At 49.8% G+C, this 22055-nt stretch overlaps 2 protein-coding genes and 1 pseudogene across 6 annotated transcripts in view; all 3 read left to right on the top strand.

Moving 5' to 3' along the window:
* The first annotated feature begins 764 nt into the window (after nt 1–764).
* LOC128597151 (L-lactate dehydrogenase B chain-like) lies at nt 765–3262 on the top strand (annotated as a pseudogene). Its single transcript, XR_008383216.1, has one exon. The product of XR_008383216.1 is annotated as an L-lactate dehydrogenase B chain-like (transcript).
* A 4003-nt stretch (nt 3263–7265) lies between these two features.
* Nucleotides 7266–11539, top strand: AQP10 (aquaporin 10). Of its 2 annotated transcripts, XM_053607295.1 has the most exons (6): nt 7266–7396; nt 8378–8504; nt 9243–9380; nt 9491–9609; nt 9858–10075; nt 10549–11539. In XM_053607295.1, exons 1-6 carry the CDS (start codon nt 7292–7294, stop codon nt 10715–10717), a joined length of 876 nt encoding a protein of 291 aa, XP_053463270.1. In that variant the 5' UTR covers nt 7266–7291; the 3' UTR covers nt 10718–11539. The 2 variants fall into 2 exon arrangements, with proteins under 2 accessions (XP_053463270.1, XP_053463271.1); XM_053607296.1 differs by lacking the exons at nt 7266–7396; nt 8378–8504 and adding an exon at nt 8573–9029.
* A 230-nt stretch (nt 11540–11769) lies between these two features.
* Nucleotides 11770–22055, top strand: part of ATP8B2 (ATPase phospholipid transporting 8B2) — a 29672-nt gene continuing 19386 nt past the window's right edge. For 2 of the 3 annotated variants that reach the window (XM_053604500.1, XM_053604498.1), the window contains exons 1-10: nt 14990–15284; nt 16552–16610; nt 16954–17067; nt 17170–17268; nt 17538–17599; nt 17698–17770; nt 18795–18865; nt 19366–19445; nt 19988–20146; nt 20367–20455. In XM_053604500.1, coding sequence (XP_053460475.1) covers nt 15197–15284; nt 16552–16610; nt 16954–17067; nt 17170–17268; nt 17538–17599; nt 17698–17770; nt 18795–18865; nt 19366–19445; nt 19988–20146; nt 20367–20455 — 894 coding nt within the window. In that variant the 5' untranslated portion in view covers nt 14990–15196. Of the gene's footprint in view, nt 11944–14293; nt 14362–14989; nt 15285–16551; nt 16611–16953; nt 17068–17169; nt 17269–17537; nt 17600–17697; nt 17771–18794; nt 18866–19365; nt 19446–19987; nt 20147–20366; nt 20456–22055 lie in introns of those variants that run through there. The other variant, XM_053604501.1, reaches the window with a different exon arrangement.

Raw genomic sequence — 22055 nt, 5'->3', positions numbered from 1 at the left:
GAGCCCACCACCCTTGATATATGGGGCCTGTGCCCTACTCACTGAGCCACAGGCGCCGCCCTATTTATTTTTTGAAACAGCCTCAAGCTGTTGCCCTGGGTTAGGTGCCGTGGCATCACAACTCACAGCAACCTCCAACTCCTGGGCTCAAGCAATTCTCATGCCTCCGTCTCCCAAGTAGTTGGGACTATAGGCACCTGCCACACGCCCAGCTATTTTTCTTTTTTTTGGTTGCAGCCATCATTGTTGTTTGGCAGGCCGGGCTGGATTCGAACCCACCAGCTCAGGTGTATGTGGCTGGCACCTTAGTTGCTTGAGCCACAGGCGCTGAGCCTATATTAAACTGTTTTAAAAGTTACCACGTATAGGGAGAGAGCCTTGGTTAGAATCACTATTGATTCATGGCTTCACTAGAAGAGAAAGTAAATTGTATTCTTTTGTTGGTTAAAACTAAAATCTACTGCTGCTGTCCAAAGAAAGTTTAGAATCCATTACAAGAAAGAAACACCACACAAGAATTGCATCCTGTGGATGAAAAAATTTAAAGAAACAGGCTCTGTCAATGATAATCCATGGTCTGGTAGGCCATGTGTTAGTGAAGAAACTATAGAGCTGAGACTTCCAAAATCTACTGTGCATAAGATTCCGTGGACAATAGCCGGGCGTTATGGCGGGCACCTGTAGTCCCAGCTGCTTGGGAGGCTGAGGCAAGAGAATCGTGTAAGCCCAAAAGTTAGAGGTTGCTGTGAGCCGTGTGACGCCACGGCACTCTACCCGAGGGCGGTATAGTGAGACTCTGTCTCTACAAAAAAAAAAAAAAGATTCCGTGGACAAGATTCAACCTGAAAGCGTACAAAATTCAAGTGCATCAAATGTTATTATAAGAAGATTATCATGCACAACTAACTTTCTGTCACCAGTTCAATGAAAAACGCAGGAACGATGATGCATTTTTGATTAATTTTTTCCAATGAGGCATTAGTGGCAAGGTCTACAAGTGTAATTACTGTATTTGGGGAACTGAAAATCCACATGAGTCTGTTGAACATGAAAGAGATTCTCCCAAAGTTAATGTTTGGTGTACTTTTTGGAAAGAAATTGAGTCATAGGGCCGTTCTTTTTTTTTCTTTTTTTCTTTTTTGAGACAGAGCCTCCAACTGTCACCCTGGGTAGAGTGCTGTGGCATCACAGCTCATAGCAACCTCCAACTCCTGGGCTCAAGTGATTCTCCTGTCTCCGCCTCCCAAGTAGCTGGGACTACAGACACCTGCCATAATGCCCAGCTATTTTTTTTTTGGTTGCAGCCGTCATTGTTTGGTGGGCTCAGACTGGATTTGAACCTGCCATGTGGCTGGCACCTTAGCCGCTTGAGCCACAGGCACTGAGCCAGGGCTGTTCTTTTTTGAAGGGCATGTTGTTAATGGTGATAGCTATTTAGAAATGCTGCAAAATTACTTTATTCCTCAGCTCGAACAATTAGGACTAATAGAGAATACAGTGTTTCAACAAGATGGTGCTCCTTGTCACTTTGCTTTGCATGTTAGATAGTTTCTACATGAGAAATTCCCTAACGGGCAGCACTGGTGGCTCAGTGAGTAGGGTGCTGGCCCCATATACCAAGGGTGGCGGGTGTGTGTAGTGCCAGCTACTAGGGAGGCTTAGGCAAGAGAATCAATCGCCTAAGCCCAAGAGCTGGAGGTTGCTGTGAGCTGTGACACCACAGCACTCTACTGAGGGCGACAAAGTGAGACTCTGTCTCTAAAAAAAAAAGAAATTCCCTAAAAGAGGGATTGGAAGAGATGGACCATTTTCTGGGCCTCTGCATTCACCAGATTTGACTCCATTGGACTTTTTTTATGGGAACATGTAAAAACTAATGTTTATTCAACCAAACTTCAATCTATAGAAGACCTGCAAGCTAGGATAACTGATGTGATTGCTCATATTACTGAAAATCAGCTTGAAAATGTTTTCGGAGAACTACAGAATGGTATTACCATTTGTATTAGTGATGGTGGTAGACATGTTGAAAATTAACAAGAACGGAGACGCACACAGCTTGCATCGCCTGCACTCCACTTTCACAGCACCTAGTGAAACCTTCTCCGTCCTGCGCACAACGGCAACTCTTAAGGAAAAACTCATTACACCAGTTGCAGAGGAAGAAGCAACAGTCCCAAACAATAAGATCACTATAGTGGGCGTTGGACAAGTTGGCATGGCGTGTGCTATCAGCATTCTGAGAAAGTCTCTGGCTGATGAACTTGCTCTTGTGGATGTTCAGGAAGATAAGCTTAAAGGAGAAATGATGGATCTGCAGCATGGGAGTTTATTTCTTCAGACACCTAAAATTGTGGCAGATAATAACTCTGTGACTGCGAATTCTAAGATCGTGGTGGTAACTGCAGGTGTCCGTCAGCAAGAGGGGGAGAGTCGTCTCAATCTGGTGCAGAGAAATGTTAACGTCTTCAAGTTCATTATTCCTCAGATCGTCTAGTACAGTCCTGATTGCATCATAATTGTGGTTTTCAATCCAGTGGACATTCTTATATATGTTACCTGGAAACTAAGTGGATTACCCAAACACCGTGTGATTGGAAGTGGGTGCAACCTGGCTTCTGCTAGATTTCACTATCTTATGGCTGAAAAACTTGGCATTCATCCCAGCAGCTGCCATGGATGGATTTTGGGAGAACATGGCGACTCAAGTGTGGCTGTGTAGAGTGGAGTAAATGTGGCAGGTGTTTCTCTCCAGGAATTGAATCCAGAAATGGGAACAGACAATGATAGTGAAAATTGGAAGGAAGTCCATAAGATGGTGGTTGAGAGTGCCTTTGAAGTCATCAAGCTAAAAGGATATACTAATTGGGTGATTGGATTAAGTGTAGCTGATCTTATTGAATCCATGCTGAAAAATCTATCCAGGATTCACCCAGTATCAACAATGGTGAAGGGGATGTGCAGTATTGAGAATGGAGTCTTCCTGAGCCTTCCGTGTATCCTCAATGCTTGGGGATTAACTAGCGTCATCAACCAGAAACTAAAGGATGAAGAGGTTGCTCAGCTCAAGGAAAGTGCAGATACCCTGAGGGACATCCAAAAGGACCTAAAAGACCTATGACTACTGAACTCTAGCCTGTAGGAATTAAAAAACTACAATCTGATTAACCCTGAGCCTTTAGCTTTCATCCAAGTACATGGATCATAGTTTGCTTTTATCTTCCTTAATATGTGAATTTGGGGGTGGCGCCTATGGCTAAAGGAGTAGGGTGCCGGTCCCATATGCCAGAGGTGGCGGGTTCAAACCCAGCCCCGGCCAAAAACCACACACACACACAAATATATATATATATATATATGTGAATTTGGGCTCACAAAATCGAAACCCAGTCTTGATTTAATGCTTGCAAAATGAGCCCTTGAACAAATAAAATTAACTTATCTTAAAAAAAAAAAAAAGAGGGCGGCGCCTGTGGCTCAGTCGGTAAGGCTCCGGCCCCATATACCGAGGGTGGCGGGTTCAAACCCGGCCCCGGCCGAACTGCAACCAAAAAATAGCTGGGCGTTGTGGCGTGCGCCTGTAGTCCCAGCTACTCGGGAGGCTGAGGCAAGAGAATCGCTTAAGCCCAGGAGTTGGAGGTTGCTGTGAGCTGTGTGATGCCATGGCACTCTACCGAGGGCCATAAAGTGAGACTCTGTCTCTACAAAAAAAAAAGAAAATTAACAAGAACAATAAAAAAGTGTTTACTCTTTTAACCTTTTTTTAACAGATTCTATCATATATACTTACAAAGTTATAACTTTTTTTTTTTTTTGTAGAGACAGAGCCTCACATTATGGCCCTCGGTAGAGTGCCGTGGCCTCACACAGCTCACAGCAACCTCCAACTCCTGGGCTTAAGCGATTCTCTTGCCTCAGCCTCCCGAGTAGCTGGGACTACAGGCACCCGCCACAACGCCCGGCTATTTTTTGGTTGCAGTTTGGCCGGGGCTGGGTTTGGACCCGCCACCCTCGGTATATGGGGCCGGCACCTTACCGACTGAGCCACAGGCGCCACCCAAGTTATAACTATTTTAAATTGCACATGAACTTTAAGAACAGCCTGTATAAAGCCCTGTTTTACAGAATAGGAAATGAAAGGCTCTGTGACATTGAGTAATTTTCTCACAGACAACTTCAACAAATTCACAGCAGAGGATTCAAACTCTAGTCCTACAGTTGGTATTCCTGCTCATCTTGTAGTACTACCTTATCTGATGGAAACATTGTTTTAGCAAGTTTAATCTGGCTGCAAGATACGGGCTGGATTGTAGGGATGGAGAGATTTGAAAGCAGAGAGACCATTTAGGAGGTTTTTTTTTTTTTTAGAGACAGAGTCTCACTTTATCACCCTTGGTAGATAAATTGTGAGGTCACAGCTCACAGTGACCTCCAACTCCTGGGCTTACGCGATTCTCTTGCCTCAGCCTCCCGAGTAGCTGGGACTATAGGCACCCGCCACAACACCCAGCTATTTTTTGTTGCAGTTTGGTTGGGTTTGAACCCGCCACCCTCAGTATATGGGGCCAGCGCCCTACCCACTGAACCACAGGCACTGCCCAGGATCCTGTACTTTTTCTTTTGGGACCCTAACCTTGGCATAGGCGATCAGCTGGGGCTGAGAATTTTTTTTTTTTTTTTTTTTTTTTGTGGTTTTTGGCCGGGGCTGGGTTTGAATCCACCACCTCCAGCATATGGGACTGGCGCCCTACTCCTTGAGCCACAGGCGCTGCCCTGGGGCTGAGAATTTAATCTCTAAATTTCTGTTACGCATACAATTAAGATTTGAGCTGATCCTTCACTCTAATGCCTACTGGATGCAAGAGATTAGGATTTCCTTAAATTCTGTCAAGGAGGCCTGATAGCTTTCATAGTCTGCCTGAATTAGGTGATTAATTCTATGGAATTCATAGTTACCATAGTTACCTAATGCCTCCCAAGTGTCCCCCTCTTGGAGATATTGGGCAGGTGTGTATTGTTTCCACCAGTAACCTCTTCCAGTTTACTGCTGCTGATAGTTTAAAGAATTTCATCATGGGTGGCGCCTGTGGCTCAAGGAGTAGGGCGCCGGTCCCATATGCCGGAGGTGGCGGGTTCAAACCCAGCCCCGGCCAGAAAAAAAAAAAAAAAGAATTTCATCACTATAGCATGCTAGATATTATCCATACTCCACAGATCACTGTGATATAGTCCTTATTGCCGCTGGTGAAAAATCTATTATACAAATCCCATTTTAGAGAATGCTCACTAGGACCACTCCTGATACCAACCATCTTAAATGGGATTCCCTGGAAAAAGGCTAAGATGAAGAGATACATGAACAAGGTCTACTTGGCAGTACTAGCACTCTTAATTAATAATATACATTTTAGGAAGGAAGGAAAGCAGGATTAAGCAAAGGGAAAAACTGACACACATTGAAGGTAGAATAGAGGCCTAAACTGGTCTTATGGGGAATTCTGGAACTGGAATCCTTCAGAGTTGTCCAGACTGAGGCAAAGAGGCCAGGCCTTTGTCACTGGACATGGGCCTCATAGGAGGGTATATAGCTCTGGGTGAGGCAGTTTCACGCCTCAAAGGGGATTGCCCAATGAGGGAGGCAGCTGTGTGGTATCGCTAGCTGATATTTCCAGTAGCTGGGGAATTGGCTTCTAAGAGAGGATGTGGCAGGAGCATTATAATGGCCTTTAAATCCAGTAAAATATTTTGGCACATAGATGTTCCAGAACTGTGCTAGAGCCCATGGGATTACACAAATCATGGTCCTAGGCCTCAAGAAACCTAATAAACAGTATACAGTTTTTAAAATGTTGTATATTTCCTGTTTTCATCTACTAGAACATAAGCTCTAGAAGGGCAGAAACTATGTTTTTTCCATCACTTTCTTCAGTGTTTTGAGGTAGACTCATTGCCAAATGACTCTAATCGGAGGCTTAAGTTATGAAGAATTAAGATGTCGCTATGAGTTGTGCAGAATAATAGCAGGCATCCAGAGAAAGCGCAGCTTAATGTGGGCGAGAAGGCCTCCTCTCATGCCATGGTGGGAGGCACAATGATCAAATGTTCTCTATGCAACGGGAGCCTTGTCATGAAGTACGTACAAGCGTTCAGGGTGTGTGTTTCACCCCCTCAGTGTATGGGCTTCAGCTCAGTCTCTCCAGATGCCTATTGAGTTCTCCAAGAATCCAAATGGTTTGGGGAAAGGGTTCATGTTCCAGATGAGAGACATGTGGAATACCATATGGAGAGTCAGAAGATCTGGATTTGAATTCTCTCTCTTTTTTTTTTTTGTAGAGACAGAGTCTCACTGTACCGCCCTCGGGTAGAGTGCCATGGCGTCACACGGCTCACAGCAACCTCTAACTCTTGGGCTTACGCGATTCTCCTGCCTCAGCCTCCCAAGCAACTGGGACCACAGGTGCCCACCATAACGCCCGGCTATTTTTTTGTTGCAGTTTGGCTGGGGCTGGGTTTGAACCCGCCACCCTTGGCATATGGGGCCAACGCCCTACTCACTGAGCCACAGGCGCCGCCCTGGATTTGAATTCTCTCAGCCACAAACTGTGTGATCTTGGGGAATTCTAAGGCTCAGTATCCTCATCTATAGAATAGAAGCAATAGTACTATTTTATTTTTTTATTTTTCTATTTATTTATTTATTTATTTTTTAGTGACAGAGTCTCACTTTATCGCCTTCGGTAGAGTGCTGTGGCATCACAACTCATAGCAACCTCAAACTCTTGGGGTTAAGCGATTCTCTTGCCTCAGCCTCCCTCCTCACCTCCCACTACAGGCGCCCGCCACAACGCCCGGCTATTTTTTTGTTGCAGTTTGGCCAGGGCCGGGTTTGAACCCACCACCCTTCGTATATGGGGCTGGCACCCTACTCACTGAGCCACAGGCGCCGCCCAATAGTACTATTTTACAGAATTGTTTTCAGAACCAAGAGAACGAAGGTGTATAATGCAGGGTACTCCCCTCAATCTGTCAGCACGAAATCTGTTAATCCTCTAAGGAGTGGGGATGAAGGACAGAAGAGACAGAGCTTGGGCAAACTCCAGGCTCTGATTATGAACATTCTCCTGCAATCTCTATCTTTCCTAGCCTACACACATGCAGTGATACTAGCTGCTGTTCAGGAGCTGAGCTAATTGGTTTTAAAGTCTCTTCCTTATCTTCCCCCAGCAGGCAGGAGCTGTGTAGTAGCAGTGTGCCTATGCAGAGAGTGGCGAACAGCAAGAGTGTCACCACCATGGCCCTCGCTCAGCGCCTGACTGAAATCAGGGGCCAACTCCGGATCCGCAGCCTCCTGGCCCGACAGTGCCTGGCAGAGTTTCTGGGTGTGTTTGTGCTCATGGTAGGCAGGGTAACTGGGGGAAGGAAAGAAGGGAGGTGGGGAACGTTTTCTGCTGCCTTCTGCTGTCCTTGTCTCTTTCTCTCATTTTGTCCCACTTCCTCTCAACTCTTAATCACTTCTCTTTTACCTCCTCTTATCTCTCCTAATCACTCTCCTTTTCTTGCCTTCATCTTTTTTTTTTGAGGCAGAGTCTCACTTTGTTGCCCTTGGTAGGGTGCTGTGGTATCATGGCTCACAGCAAACTAAACTCTTGGGCTCAAGCAATACTCCTGCCTCAGCCTCCCAGATTACTGGGACTATAGGCGCCCACCATAACACCCAGCTATTTTTATTATTTATTTATTTACTTACTTATTTTTTTTGAGACAAACTCTCACTATGTCACCCTTGGTAGAGTAACATGGTGTCCTAGCTCACAGCAACCTCAAACTCCTCGGCTTAAGCGATTCTCTTGCCTCAGCCTCCCAAGTAGCTGGGACTACAGGCGCCTGTCATAACGCCTTGCTGTTTTTTGGTTGCAGTTGTCATTGTTATTTAGCTGGCCCAAGGCAGGTTCAAACCCACTACCCTCAGTATATGTGGCTGGCGCCATAACCATTGTGCTATGGGTGCCGAGCCCCGGCTATTTTTAGAGCTGAGGTCTTGCTCTGGCTCAGGCTGGTCTTGAACCTGTGATTTCAGGCAATCCACCTGCCTCAGCCTCCTAGAATGCTAGGATTACAGGCATGAGCCACTGTGCCCAGCCCTCTGTCCTTCATCTTTTTTATATCTGTCCCTTTCCTTATTTTTTCTCACCTTCTTTCTCTTTTCTCTTCCTCTACTTCTCCCATTTCTTTTCCCTACCTTCTTTCTGCTTTTCTCCTTTCCCTGCAGTCTCTTAGGTCCTTTCATCTCTCTCAGTTTACATCTCTCGCCTTCCCAATCTCTCTCCCCTATTGGTCTTTGGGGATCCCTGTTCCTCATTTCCCTTCTTCCAAGCAGCTTCTCTCTCAAGGAGCTGTGGCCCAGGCTGTCACCAGTGGAGAAACTAAAGGCAACTTCTTCACCATGTTTCTGGCTGGCTCCCTGGCTGTTACAGTAGCCATCTATGTGGGCGGTAATGTCTCAGGTGAGGAGGGTGGCATCTGATCACCAGAGAAGGTGGGACATGAATACAAATGTGGGTGGCTAGTGGTGGTAAAAAGGCAGGTCCTTTGGTGACTCATGGATATAATTTCCTTGAGCTTGACCAGTGCCCTGGCCTTTAGCCCCATCCAACCTCTTCCCTTTCTGTTATCTCTCCATCCCTCTTCCTCACACTAATCCTTAGCTCACCCAGGCAGAAGCCTATGACAAGGGATCAAGGGTAGGTTGTCTTCTTGTTCCCCACCCTCCAAAGCCCTCTAGGGTTCATCTTTGCTCAGGACTTCATCCGCTTGTTCCTCAGATACACACTGTGTCAGCGTGCCTGGCTAGAGAGGGCAGACAGACCCAGGTTCATATCTTACCTTCATTGCATGATCCTCATAAAGAACTTAACATCCCTGAGCCTCAGTTTCCTATGTGATGGGAATAATACTATCAGCCTTAAGAGTTGTGAGAAGTAAGCCTGAGGAAGAGCAAGACACCATCTCTACTAAAAGTAGAAAACGTGGTGGGTGCCTGTAGTTCCAGCTACTTAGGATGCTGAGGCAGGAGAATTGCTTGAGCCCAGGAGTTTGAGTTGCTGTGAGGCCACGGTACTCTATCCAGGGCGACAGAGTAAGACTCTGTCTCAAAAAAAAAAAAAAAAAAAGTAGCAGTGTTGCTTGCTGACAGTGCCTGGAACAATTAATGGATACTGGTTTTCTTCACTTGATCCTTGAAGGGGCCCACTTGAACCCAGCCTTCTCCTTGTCCATGTGCCTCCTGGGACGCCTCCCCTGGGCAAAGCTCCCTATTTACTCCTTGGTGCAGCTGCTGTCTTCTTTCTGTGCCTCGGGAACCACCTATATTCTCTACTATGGTAAGAGAAGGAACAGGACTGGGGCAACTGTGTGTGTGTGTGTGTGGAGGTGCCTCAGATGGTTTTGGATGAGTAAAGATGGAAACCATGGGCGTCCCCCTCTTCCACAGATGCCCTGCAAAACTATACAGGTGGCAACCTGACAGTAACTGGCCCCAAGGAGACAGCCTCCATCTTTGCCACCTATCCTGCCCCCTATCTATCCCTGAACAATGGTTTCCTAGATCAGGTAGGTGTGAGGGTGAGACCAAGGAGACCCAAACACTGCCCTGTCCCATGGGACCCCCAGCCTCTTGTTCAGTCTCTAGGTAGGGTGGTGGGTTGGCTCTACCTTGGCACCCTCCTGCCTACCCCCAACTGGCTGTGTTAGATAAAGCTAGATGCCAGGGGAACAGTGATGAGGAGTGTTTTGGTGAGACAGGGCAGATGGAGCACCTGGAACTTCTTGGGGACCCTTTTGTCTCTATCGACTCCAAGGTTCTGGGCACTGGGATCCTGATTGTGGGCCTCTTGGCCATCCTGGACAGACGGAACAAGGGAGTCCCTGCAGGTCTGGAGCCTGTGGTGGTGGGGCTGCTGATCCTGGTCATTGGGCTATCCATGGGTGCCAACTGCGGGATTCCACTCAACCCTGCCCGAGACCTGGGCCCACGGCTCTTCACGTACATGGCTGGCTGGGGCCCTGAAGTCTTCAGGTGGGAGACAGACTCCCTGGCGACATCCTTCACTCACTTTCCTCTGCTACAGGCTCTGCCCTGACCCCCAGCACTCTCCTCTTAAGTAATTCTCTTGACCTCTTAGTACAGTGTCCCTTCTTCAAGCCATATCTTCTCCCTTCCTTGTTGCTTCCCTGCCCCATTTTCACTGACACAGTGAGATTTGTAAGTTGTACCCTCATCATATTACCTCTTTGGGCATTAGCGACCTCGTTAGCAAAATGAACATATTCAGATAATTCTCTAAGGCAAGAGGCTGGACCAAGGTCTCCTGGAGTTCCTCTCTGATTACTATCTTTTGTGTCAAGACAATCCTCTTCCAGCTGTCCATGACCACAGGAACTACTTTAGGGAGATCTCTTGTTACTATCCCCAGTTCTTGGAGAGAGGGAGGCTAAGGAGTCTTTTTCTCTTATAACTCATGACTTTTCTCTCTTGTCCTTCTCTTGCAGTGCTGGTAACGGCTGGTGGTGGGTGCCAGTGGTGGCCCCTCTGGTGGGGGCTGTCCTTGGCACAGCCACATACCAGCTGCTGGTGGCTCTGCACCACCCTGAAGACATACAGCCAGCTCAGGATAGCCCATACAAAGCCTCAGTTCAGACGCTGGAGTGTAAACTATGATTGCCAAGGCCCTCATGCACTCATGGGTCCTGGAGAGAGCTGCTCTTCGACCTGGTAGCTAGACAGATAATTCTTTTTTTCTTTGCAGTTTTTGGCCGGGGCTGGGTTTGAACCCGCCACCTCCGGCATATGGGGCCAGCGCCCTACTCCTTTGAGCCACAGGCGCTGCCCCAGATAATTCTTTATGAATATGCCAGACCCTGGGAAGCTTCTCTGTTACCTGTTTAGGTATCCTTTCTCCTAAAGCGGGAAGGATCCAAAGAGACCTGGAGGAGGATAGTAAGGCCTAGGGACTCAGCTCCTTGGTTCCTTCTTCCCCCTGCGGGTTTTCTGACCCTCAGGCTTTCTAAGAACGTTTATGCTCAAAGTAGCCGCCAGAGGGTACGCACCTCTGGCGGGTGGGAAAGGCCGAGGGACCCTGGCTGCCACCACCAAGAGTCGGGGAGCTGACACTGAGGACTTCCAGCTCTCACCACCTCAGCGCCTCCCCCAGACTCCGCACCCCCGACGGCAATTGGGAGGAAGCTACCCCCGCCGCTGTGGAGGAGGAGGGGGCAGCAGGACGCAGCTCTTCCCGCACCTAGAGAACGGACGAGCAAAGCTGAGAAACTGAGGCACAACCCAGAACCTAGACGTCCCGGATTATGTTAGCCAAGGAGGGGGGCCCGGAGAGGAGGCGAAGGAGCAGAGGGCACGTTTCGGGTGCTAGGGGAGACTGATGCTGAGGAAAATGCTCGTGGTTTATTTCCAGCCCTTACGCCCCTGCCTATAGAAGATGCTTTTGTTCTTCTGTTCTCTTTATTCAAAAATAAATAAATAAATCCTCAGAATTATTAGCCTCCTGCGTTTTCCTTTTTTTTTTTTAAAGATGCGGATGGATGTGTGCGTGTGTGCCTGTGTGCTGGACGAAGCGGCCCAGCGACTCTGAGCCTCGAAGAGTTAAGACCCTCCCCCTGCCCCGCACAAAGATGGCGGCGCCCTCCTTTACTCTCCCTCACCCTTCCCCAAAACCCCCTCCCGCCCCCCGCCCTCTACTGCGGCTCCGTCACTTCCGCCCCGCCGCAGCCGAAACTGACACAAAGTAGCGGGCCCAGGCCCCAGAGGGGAGCGGGGCTGCAGCTGGGGGGCGGGAGCCCGCGGGGAGCCGAGCCGAGCGCCCCCAGCCCCAGCCCCCGGCATGGGCAGGATGGGGCCGCCGGGGCGGGCGCGGAGCGCTGAGCGCTGAGGTGAGACGAGACGGGGCGGGGGCAGCCTGGAGCGCGGGGCCAGGGGCGGGGAGGGGGGCAGAGGGAGATGCGGCTGTGGCCGCCGACTTGGGGCTGGGTGGGGGCGGGCAAGGGTGTGGACAGGGAAGGACAGGGAATCGGGAGTCGTGACCTGCGGTGAGAGGGGGCAGGGAGTAGATGATCGGCTAGAAGAGGGTGTCGGGGTGTTCGAGGGTGGGGGAGACCAGGGTGCTGTCCGCAGGATGGGACGATGGGACGCTGAAGGGGCACGTGGAGAGCAGGAAAGGGCGGAGAAGCTTATGGAACGTCGGAGAGGGGTGAACCACTTAGCTGTGGGAGTGAGAGGAGTAACGGGGTCCTAGGGTTTAGGTGCCCGGAGAAGAGAGTTTGGGGCAGGTAGGCTTTGTCTCCAGAAGCTGGAGGTCTCTGTGCCTTAGGACAGCTAGGGGTCCTGGTATGAGTGGGAGCTTTGGGAGCACAGCTGTGGAGTGAATCTTGAGTTCTGTCTGTGGTAATGGAAGGTGGCAGGAGCTGGTGTTTGTGGCAAGAGAGGGAGGGTAGGTTCTTGGATTCCCGTTCCTCTTGTTTTCCTGATCTACTAGCCTCCTCTGAGAAAAGGGGTCAGGCTTCAGGACTCTTAGATGGAAGAGGATAGGGACCAGACCTATAGAAAGAACCGTTTTCCTTCATGGAGCATTGCCTCCTGCTAGCTATTTTTATCCCAAATGTGGCTGCAGAGGGGGCTGGGGCAGGGCGACGTGGCCGATGGGCCTGAGCTGTTCAGAAAACCCAGGTTGTGTGAGGCTGGGAAAAAAAAGTTGGAGGGGGTCCCTCTGTTCCCAGGCCTTCCCACCCTTCTTATTATGCCCCCACAAGAGATGAGGACTAGGCCTAGCCTGCTTTCAGTCTCTCCAGGGTCTTAGAGGTAAAACAACTTTCCTGGTCGGTGTCCAGACTCCGGAGGGCATGTAGCTCCTTGGTTAACTCTTTCATAGGACTCAAAGCCAAGTTGTCTGGCTGATAGTGTTTCTTGGTTGCCTCCCTCCCCCAGGGCGGGGCTGGCTATGCGACCTGTGATGCCCACCCTTGCATCCTTTCCTTTAACCTCTCCCTCCACACCACCCTTCCATGACTCATACTCTAGACTGGGTGGAGACCCTGGCTGGGGGCCCTGGAGGAGGGCTTGGCATCTCTAAAATGTAGATGAGATTTTCTTCCTGAGCCAGGCACCCTTGCCTGCCATGTGGGGAGGGTCAGGGATGAAAAGGACTTCTGGCTTTAAGGTATTGCCTGATCTGGGGTCAGGGAGGGAGTCTGAGCTTGTGCCGGGATAGCTAGGGAGAGCTAGTGTGTGTGACTGGGCCATGGCCAGAGTCTGTAATTATAGAGGTGGGGCAGACAGGCAGTTAGCATCTCTGGGGGCTGACAGGCTGGTGGGGTGTGCCCTGTAGGCTGGAGGCAGGGGAACCAAGGAGGAAGAAGTGGCAGGCCCTCCACCCAAAGAAGGAGTGACTTGCTGGCAGTTTCCTTTGGGCCAGGCTGAGGAATGGAGTGAAGTTCTGTGACCCTGTCTTATAAGGCCAGGCCTTATACCTGTTTAGGAGAAAGAAAGGGCATGGGAAGGTGGAAAGGAGCAGAAGCCTGTATGTTGGTGCTCCCTGGGCCTGTACCTAGGGCTGTGCTGACTGCACTAGGCTTAGATGGGAGGGAGGTAGAGGCAAACTCCCTGCTGGGGGTGGAAAGACCCCTTTTCTGGCCCACACTGAGAGGAAGCAGTTGGGGGACTATCTGTGCAGAAAGTGAGTGTCATGTCTTTAATGTGAGCTCCCCTGAAGGAGGTGATAATGGAAGCCCAGTAATGGGGGGATGGGGGAATTATAAGCATTTCTAGGAGGGTGGAGTCTGCTCACTCTATTTCCTGATGCCCTGCCAGGTGTTTCCTGACTTACATTTCCTCCACCCCACCCTCTGGGGGAAATTCTGCTTTCTAGTAAGCACAGGCACCACTCATTGCCACCAGGAAGACACCTAGGAACATCTGTTGTCCCTGGGATGGATGCCTTGAGAGCTGTGCCCCTCCTCAATAGCTGGCTCCTTTCCCTGTAGGCCTTGGCTTCTGTAAACTCTTAATCTCTGCATGATGGAAGGTGGTGTGCAGCCCCCTCTTCTTTCTCAGGGACTCATCAGGGCAATAAGCGAAGAGAGTGGGGGTAGAGCTGGTGGGAGTAGGCTGAGGGAGGGGAGAGTTAGAGCTGAAGAAGAGAACCTTGGGAAGGGATCTGACAGGGGATGAAGGGTGAAGGGTTTACCCTCAGCTTCCTGCCCTCACTCACCTGTCACTTTCCTACAGGGTCTCCCATGGGATTGCTGGGACCTGGCTGGGTGAGATGGCAGTGTGTGCAAAAAAGCGCCCCCCAGGTAAGACAGGCAAGGAGAGGGGGATCCGCGGACCGTCAGGAGTTTGTGTTGTTAGGGCTTAGGAAGCAAAGGGAAAGGGGACAACTGGTATGGGTCTGAGGAAGGGGAGATTAAAACCCCTACCCTTCTTGGGGGTAGCCTAGGAAACCGAATTCCTCTGCTTGATCCCAGAGCTGAGTTTTCTCCCGCGAGGAGGCTGAGCATCAGCCCCCCATCTCGAAACACCTGCGCTCTTATCTTGGGGTACCTGCACCTCCTACTCTCTGGCCTGGGGAGCTGTGTTCTCAACTCTCCTCCATCCTCTCGCCTCCTTGCTCCTCTCTTTTTTCTATCCACCCGGTTCTCCTCATTTTTCCTCGGCGGGGGGTGGCGTGTAAAAGCGGTTGCCGGCTCCAACGCCGGCAGTCTGCTCACCCGCATTGGCCTGGCCGGGGGCGGGGAGAAGGGAGGCGGGGCCCCGCGCGGGCTTTCGCCTACGCGGCGCACTGGCAAGCGGCTGCCGCTGCCCCTGCCCCTGCAGTTGGTGGGGGGGGGGGGGGGCGGGGAGGCGGGCCCCGGGCGTGCTCGCAGCCTCTGGAGCCACTCAGCGCACGCCGGCGTCTGCTGGGGGCATTGGGGGCGGTGGCAGTGGCGGTGGCGCTGCATCCACAGCTGAGCTCGCGGCGTCCCGGAGCGCCGAGTGCGGGTGGCGGGCTGTGAGGATGGCCTGGGCTGCGGATGGGGCGTGCTCCGGTCGGCCGGGGCTCCCCTCTGAACCGCCGCAGCTCCTTAACCTCCATCGGCGCCGCTGAGGCCAAGGACATATAGTCTGCCCTTCCCCGCTCAAACCGGGATCATGACGGTCCCCAAGGAGATGCCCGAGAAATGGGCCCTCGCCGGGGCGCCTCCTTCTTGGAGTCGAAAGAAGCCCTCTTGGGGGACAGGTAACAGGAGGCAGCGCCTGGCAGCTTTCCTGCGTCAACTATTTCCCACATTCACTTGTCCTCAGCCTCCACCAACCTTCCCTGATGCTTCTAGACCCAAATATCTGGCTCCAAAGGGTCCAGTTCTTGCCTTCTTTCTTTGCATGGTCTTTGCTGATTGCGCAGGGGACTCAGCCCAAGAGGGCCTGTTTAGGGAAGTTTCTGGAGTAAAGTGGCTTGGAGGCAGGGGACACTGTGGCCTGGGGTTTTGTTACTGCAGTGTGCTCTGCAGGGGTCTCTGGGTGGTGGTGCAGGAAGAAGTCTAGCATGCTGTTTTTGGCTCCCTGACAGGTTTATGGCATTATGTTTACCATCTAATCATGTTAGGTCACAGTAACCCCTAGGAGATGGACTGGGGAAACCTTCAGAGGACAGCCCCTTGTTTTGGGACCTGAATTTGGTGCCTGCAGTCACAGACCTGTGAAGGTTCAGGATAGGTGTAGCTAAATAGGTACCACTAACTGCATGGCAAATGAACGAGCCCTTTAAGGGAAATGTGTGCAGATGGTACAGGAAAGGTTACAGTTAGAGAATAACTGCTTCCGTTACATTTCATTCCTCCCTCCTCCATCTCTGTCTCAGTCTGCATAACCCATATCCCTGACCCCCACCCCCACCCCCCACTTCTACTTGAAGATGAGCTTTGAAATAAGGTGATGTCATTGTGGACCAGTCAGAAGCTGCTGCTGGTGACATGTGACAAGCAGAGGTTCCTGTAGGGGAGACTGCACGTGGGGCTGGGATGCTGCCGCAGAGCAGTTTCAGGGCATAGTGACCCTCTTTGCCACCTCCCCTACCCCCTGGATTAGGGGGAGAACAGTACCATGGCTAGACCTGCAGTGGCCCTTGGAGAAGGAAGCTCTGTGTCTTGATTATGACAGTGGATGTATTAATAATAGCAGCAAAAGGGTTTGTGGATTCCCAAGACCATTACTGGCTGAGATTCCTCCAGAGGGAGAGAGAGACACAGACACACGGGCTGAGTGCCTCCAGTGGAAGGACTGGGAGGTTGGTGGTGAAGAAGAGAGAGCACGTCCTGTTCTGTGAACACGTCCTGCAGAGTGAGACCTGCAGAGCCGTGTAGTCAAGCAGAGAAGAGGGAAGCACTTAATGACACCTCAGTGTGGACCGATACTCCTTAAATTATATTCTGTGGAAAGAACCAGAACCCCCTTCCCAGTGCAGGTCTCAGTGTGCTCTTCTTGACTTCAACATCATTCTGTTGCAGAAGAAGAAAGGAGGGCGCGGGCTAATGACCGAGAATACAATGAGAAATTCCAATACGCGGTAAGTGATTCTAGACTACCTGATCTGCTTCTCTGAGTTGGAGAGAGGACAGGTGCAGGGACATCCTCAATTGTGACTGAGGGCTCACTGGAAGGAACGCTGGGAGAGGGGAAGACAGCTTTCTCAGTCATTCTCCATCTGCTATTGTGCTTAATTTTTCCTGCCTTCACCTGTTGGTGACCCCATGAAATTCCCTTCACTCCTCTTTCCCCCTCCTACACCTGTGTTTGCAGGTTTCTAGGGCAAAGGTTTCGGAAAGTGTAAAGATGGAGGAGCCAGCCTCAGTCTGGTTCTGGGTTGGGATTGGAAGGCTGCCTCATTATCTTCTCTTCCATTGCCACAGAGTAACTGCATCAAGACTTCCAAATACAATATTCTCACCTTCCTGCCTGTCAACCTCTTTGAGCAGTTCCAGGAAGTTGCCAATACCTACTTCCTGTTCCTTCTCATTCTACAGGTGAGTGACTTGTAGTAGACCCTTATGCAAGGGAGAAGAGGTCTAGGGGAAAAAAAGACAGAGATGGGACCTCAGAGGCATGCTTCTCTTTCTTCTTTTCAGTTGATCCCACAGATCTCTTCCTTGTCCTGGTTCACCACCATTGTGCCTTTGGTTCTTGTCCTTACCATCACAGCTGTGAAAGACGCCACTGATGACTATGTGAGTTGTTTTCATTCTTCTACTTTTTCCCAGTTAACCCCACCTCACCCTCAACTCACAGCCACCACCACCCAGCATAATTTCTCAGTGACCTTGACATCCTTACCTGTTCCAGCTGAATCCATATTGTCTTTGCTGAAGGCAGGAAAGAGTTAGAGGGGAGAGTTGGTCTGTGAATGGGGGTACCTAGCATGCTAAATTCCACTGATCATGTAATTCTCTTGGAGTGGGAGAAGGTGTCTTATCTTTCTCAGTTTTCTTCTTTTCAGTTCCGCCACAAGAGTGACAACCAGGTGAATAACCGTCAGTCTCAGGTGCTGATCAATGGAATGTGAGTGCCTGTTGGAAAGAAGAGCTCATGAGGAAGGGGGTCCCCTGGGAGCCTCTCTAGCTACTGACAACCTCTTCACTGTCTTCTTATTGCCTCAGCCTCCAGCAAGAGCAGTGGATGAATGTCTGTGTTGGTGATATTATCAAGCTAGAAAATAACCAGTTTGTGGCGGTAAGGGTCAGTGCTCCTCTAGGCCTGCAGGGCTCTTTCTTCTCTTTGAAAAACGGATAGATCTTCCCTGATTTATTGTTGCCACTTCAACACCCATGGAAAGAAACTTTTTTTTTTTTTTGAGACCGAGTCTCAAGCTGTTGCCCTGGGTAGAGTGCTCATAGCTCTCAGCAACCTCCAACTCTTGGGCTCAAGCTATCCTTTTGCCTCAGTTTTTCTATTTTTAGTGAGACAGGGTTACGCTTTTGCTCTGGCTGGTCTCAAACTCATGAGCTCAAGCAATCCACCTGCCTTGGCCTCCCAGAGTGCTAGGATTACAGGTATGAGCCACCATGCCTGGTGGAAGGAAACTTTCTTGAGTGAGGGGTGGGGGGCTTCACTGCCAATGTTAGTATGCCTAGGACTGGCCATTCATATGCTTATGAATTAAGCAAACTGGCTGGCGTGGTGCGGTGGCTTACACCTATAATCCTAGCACTCTGGGAGGCTGAGGTGGGTGGATTGATTGAGCTCAGAAGTTTGAGACTGCTCTGGGTAAGAGTGAGACCCCATCTGTACTAAATAGAAAAAATGGGCAGCGCCTATGGCTCAGCGGGTAGGGTGCCAGCCCCATATACTGAGGGTGGGGGGTTTGAACCCGGCCCTGGCCAAACTGCAACAAAAAATTGCTTGGCGTTGTGGCAGGCACCTGTAGTCCCAGCTACTCCGGAGGCTAAGGCAAGAGAATTGCTTGAGCCTAGGAGTTGGAGGTTGCTGTGAGCTGTGATGCCACCATACTCTACCAAGGGCGATAAAGTGAAACTCTGTCTCTAAAGGAAAGAAAAAAACTACTAGGCATTGTGGTGGGTGCCTATAGTCCCAGCTACTTGGGAGACTGAGGCAGGAGGATCGCTTGAGCCCAAGAGTTTGAGGTTGCTGTGAGTTGTGATGACCCCACGGCATTCTACCCAGGGTGAAAGAGTAAGATTCTGTCTCAGGGTGGCAGTTTGGGTTATGTGAACTTCTCATTGGGTTTTCCCTTTAGGCGGATCTCCTTCTCCTTTCCAGCAGCGAACCCCATGGGCTGTGTTACATAGAGACAGCAGAACTCGATGGGTGAGTGTCATGCTCACTGTCAGCTCTCTACTTCCGCCTCCTTGTAGGTTAAAATGTTGTCTTTGAAAGAGGTTCCCAGGTTTGAGCTCTGTCTAAATTTGAGAAATTTAGGGCTAAGAAAGGCTTGCTTAGTATGTATAGAGACATCATGCACCCAGTATTTGCTGGGCTAAGCAGTTATGTCCCATGGTTTGGTCCCCACAGGTAGAATCTGTGGTTCTCAACTTTCCTAATGCCGTGACCCTTTAATACAATTCCTCCCCCCATGGGGGGTCACCACAACATGAGGAACTGTAATTATTTTATGGTTGGGGGTCACCACTGTAATGGTGATATGTAATATCTGTATTAATGTAATGTATATAACTGTAATAATTTTATGATTGGGAATCACCACAACGTGAGGAACTGTATTAAAGGGTTGCCACATTAGGAAGGTTGAGAACCACTGCTCTAGAGGATGAGAAGGGAGCTAGGACTCAGGGATATTGTCTTTCCAGAGAAACGAACATGAAAGTACGTCAGGCGATTCCTGTTACCTCGGAATTGGGAGATATCAGTAAGCTTGCCAAGTTTGATGGTGAGTAATCTTGGAGAAGCAAGCTGCAGGTAAAGGAGGTCTCAGGTAGAGGAGTGGGGCAGGTTTGGGGGGTTAAATTGTATCTTTTCCTTTTGACTTCTTTTTGATATGATTTTGCAACTGCTTGGACTTTTCCGGGGAAAGGAGTGTTGGGAATACCATGTGGCTACTATGTTTTTTTTTTTGTTTTTGTTTTGTTTTGAGACAGTCTCCTCTGTTGTCCGGGGTGGAGTGCAGTGGTATGATCATAGGTCTCTGCAACCTCAAACTCCTAAGCCCAAGCAAGCCTTAGCCTCTCAAGTAGCTGGGACTAGAGGCTTCTATCATGACGCCTAGCTAATTTTTCTATTTTTAGTAGAGATAAGGTCTCACTCTTGCTCAGGCTGGTCTTGAACTCCTAAGCTCAAGGGTTCGTCCCACCTCAGCCTCCCACAGGCTGGGATTACATGTGTGAGCCCTGTGCCTGGCTCTGTCTGTTGTATTGTCTTGTGGTTAGACAGTAGACTGGACCTTGAGCAGTGGGACTCTTGTTTCTTACTCAGGTGAAGTGATCTGTGAACCTCCCAACAACAAGCTGGACAAATTCAGTGGGAGCCTCTACTGGAAGGGAAGCAAGTTCCCCTTGAGCAACCAGAACACACTGCTGCGGGGCTGTGTGCTGCGCAACACGGACTGGTGCTTCGGGCTGGTGGTCTTTGCAGGTGAGCTCCATGTCCGCAGAGGGAGGGGTGCAGGTGAGTGGCTCGGCTAGCCCTTCTTCAGGAGTATGGGGTGGGGCTGAGCAGGCTGGCACAGCACGTGAAGTAAAAACCTCCAACCCTGAATACATGAACACGACCATGTCCTACACTTTGAGGACCAGGGGAGAAGCTTAACACAGATTTGTTACTTGGTTTTCTTAGCCCTTCTCATCCTTTCTAGGACCTGACACTAAGCTGATGCAGAACAGCGGCAGAACAAAGTTCAAGAGAACAAGTATTGATCGCCTGATGAATACACTGGTGCTCTGGGTTAGACTCCCACATCTGGTTCCCTGCCCCACATGCTTTGGTTTTCCCTGGTTGGCTCTGTTTGCTTTCATCTCCCTTTCTTGGTCGGTAGTCTTCAGGTTTGGCTGTAAAGCCACTGGCAGGTCAGCTACTCAAAGGCAGTGTTCATTTCAGGCTCCTTTTAGACCTGGATGATGTTATTTTTAAAAACCTTAAGAACATGAATTAATCAACAATTTAAATAAAGCTAAAATAAGTCATCCTTTCTCCGAATTCCAGTTATGATGATGACTTAGTGCAACATGTGACCTTATGTTTGCCTTTGCCTGGGACAAGGAGGCCTTCATGGGGATAGAGAAGGAATTAAAAGAAAAATTTCCATTTGGAAGATGGTTAGCAGGGTCTTTTCCCTCAACTTCTAAGTATGAAGGGTCCCAAAGAAAAAGTTTCTGTTTTAGTTTTTGGCAATTCCTGCATCCTTCTCTTGTTTGTTTGTTTGTTTGTTTATTGAGACAGAGCCTCAAGCTATTGCCCTGGGTAGAGTGCCGTGGCACTCACAGCTTACAGCAATCTCCAACTCCTGGGCTTAGGCGATTCTCTTGCCTCAGCCTCCCAAGTAGCTGAGACCACAGGCGCCCGCCACAAGGCCTGGCTATTTTTTGGTTGCAGTTGTCATTATTTGGCAGGCCCGGGCTAGATTCGAACTCGCCAGCTCTGGTGTATGTGGTTGGCGCCTTAGCCACTTGAGCCACAGGCCTCAAGCCCTTCTCTTGTTTAGCTAGAAATATGAGCTCCTTGCTGAGCTCTCCTTTTCTTGGACCCCTGTGCTAGTTTGCAGGCACTGCTCAGCCTGCCCACAAAGGCTTGTCTGCCCACTGGTGGTCTCTGGGCACCAGAATGATTCCTGTTTTATTTTAAAACCTCAGTAGTAGAAGCAATGTTTGAAATAGAGGTTAGAAGTCAGACAGCGGCCTCCATTTTTTTTTGATCACCAATTTTTTTTTTTTGTTTTTGAGACAGTCTTGCTATGTTGCCCTCGGTAGAGTGCTGGGGCATCACAACTCACAGCAACCTCAAATTCTTGGGCTTAAGTGATTCTCTTGCCTCAGCCTCCCGAGTAGCTGGTATTACAGGCACCCACCACAACGCCCAGCTGTTTTCTTGTTGCAGTTGTCATTGTTGTTTAGCTGGCCTGGGCTGGGCTCGAACCTGCCAGTCTCATAATCACCAAAACTTTCTTTTCTTTTCTTTTAGAGACAGAGTTTCATTTTGTCGCCCTCGATGGGGTGCCGTGGCATCACAGCTCACAGCAACCTCCAGATCCTGGGCTTAAGCAATTCTCTTGCCTCAGCCTCCCGAGTAGCTGGTACTACAGGTGCCTGCCACAACACCTGGCTATTTTTTTGTTGCAGTTTGGCTGGGGCCGGGTTTGAACCCCCAACCCTCAGTAAATGGGGCCGGCGTACTACTCACTGAGCCATAGGTGCCGCCCCTAAAACTTTCTTTTTTCTTTTTTTTTTTTTTTGTAGAGACAGAGTCTCACTTTATCACCCTCGGTAGAGTGCCGTGGCGTCTCAGCTCATAGCAACCTCTAGCTCCTGGGCTTAGATGATTCTCTTGC

The sequence above is a fragment of the Nycticebus coucang genome, chromosome 10 (genome assembly GCF_027406575.1).
Source record: "Nycticebus coucang isolate mNycCou1 chromosome 10, mNycCou1.pri, whole genome shotgun sequence".
Lineage (NCBI taxonomy): Eukaryota > Metazoa > Chordata > Mammalia > Primates > Lorisidae > Nycticebus > Nycticebus coucang.
Note: the sequence above shows the minus strand (reverse complement) of the source record. Positions and strands in the feature narration are given on the sequence as shown.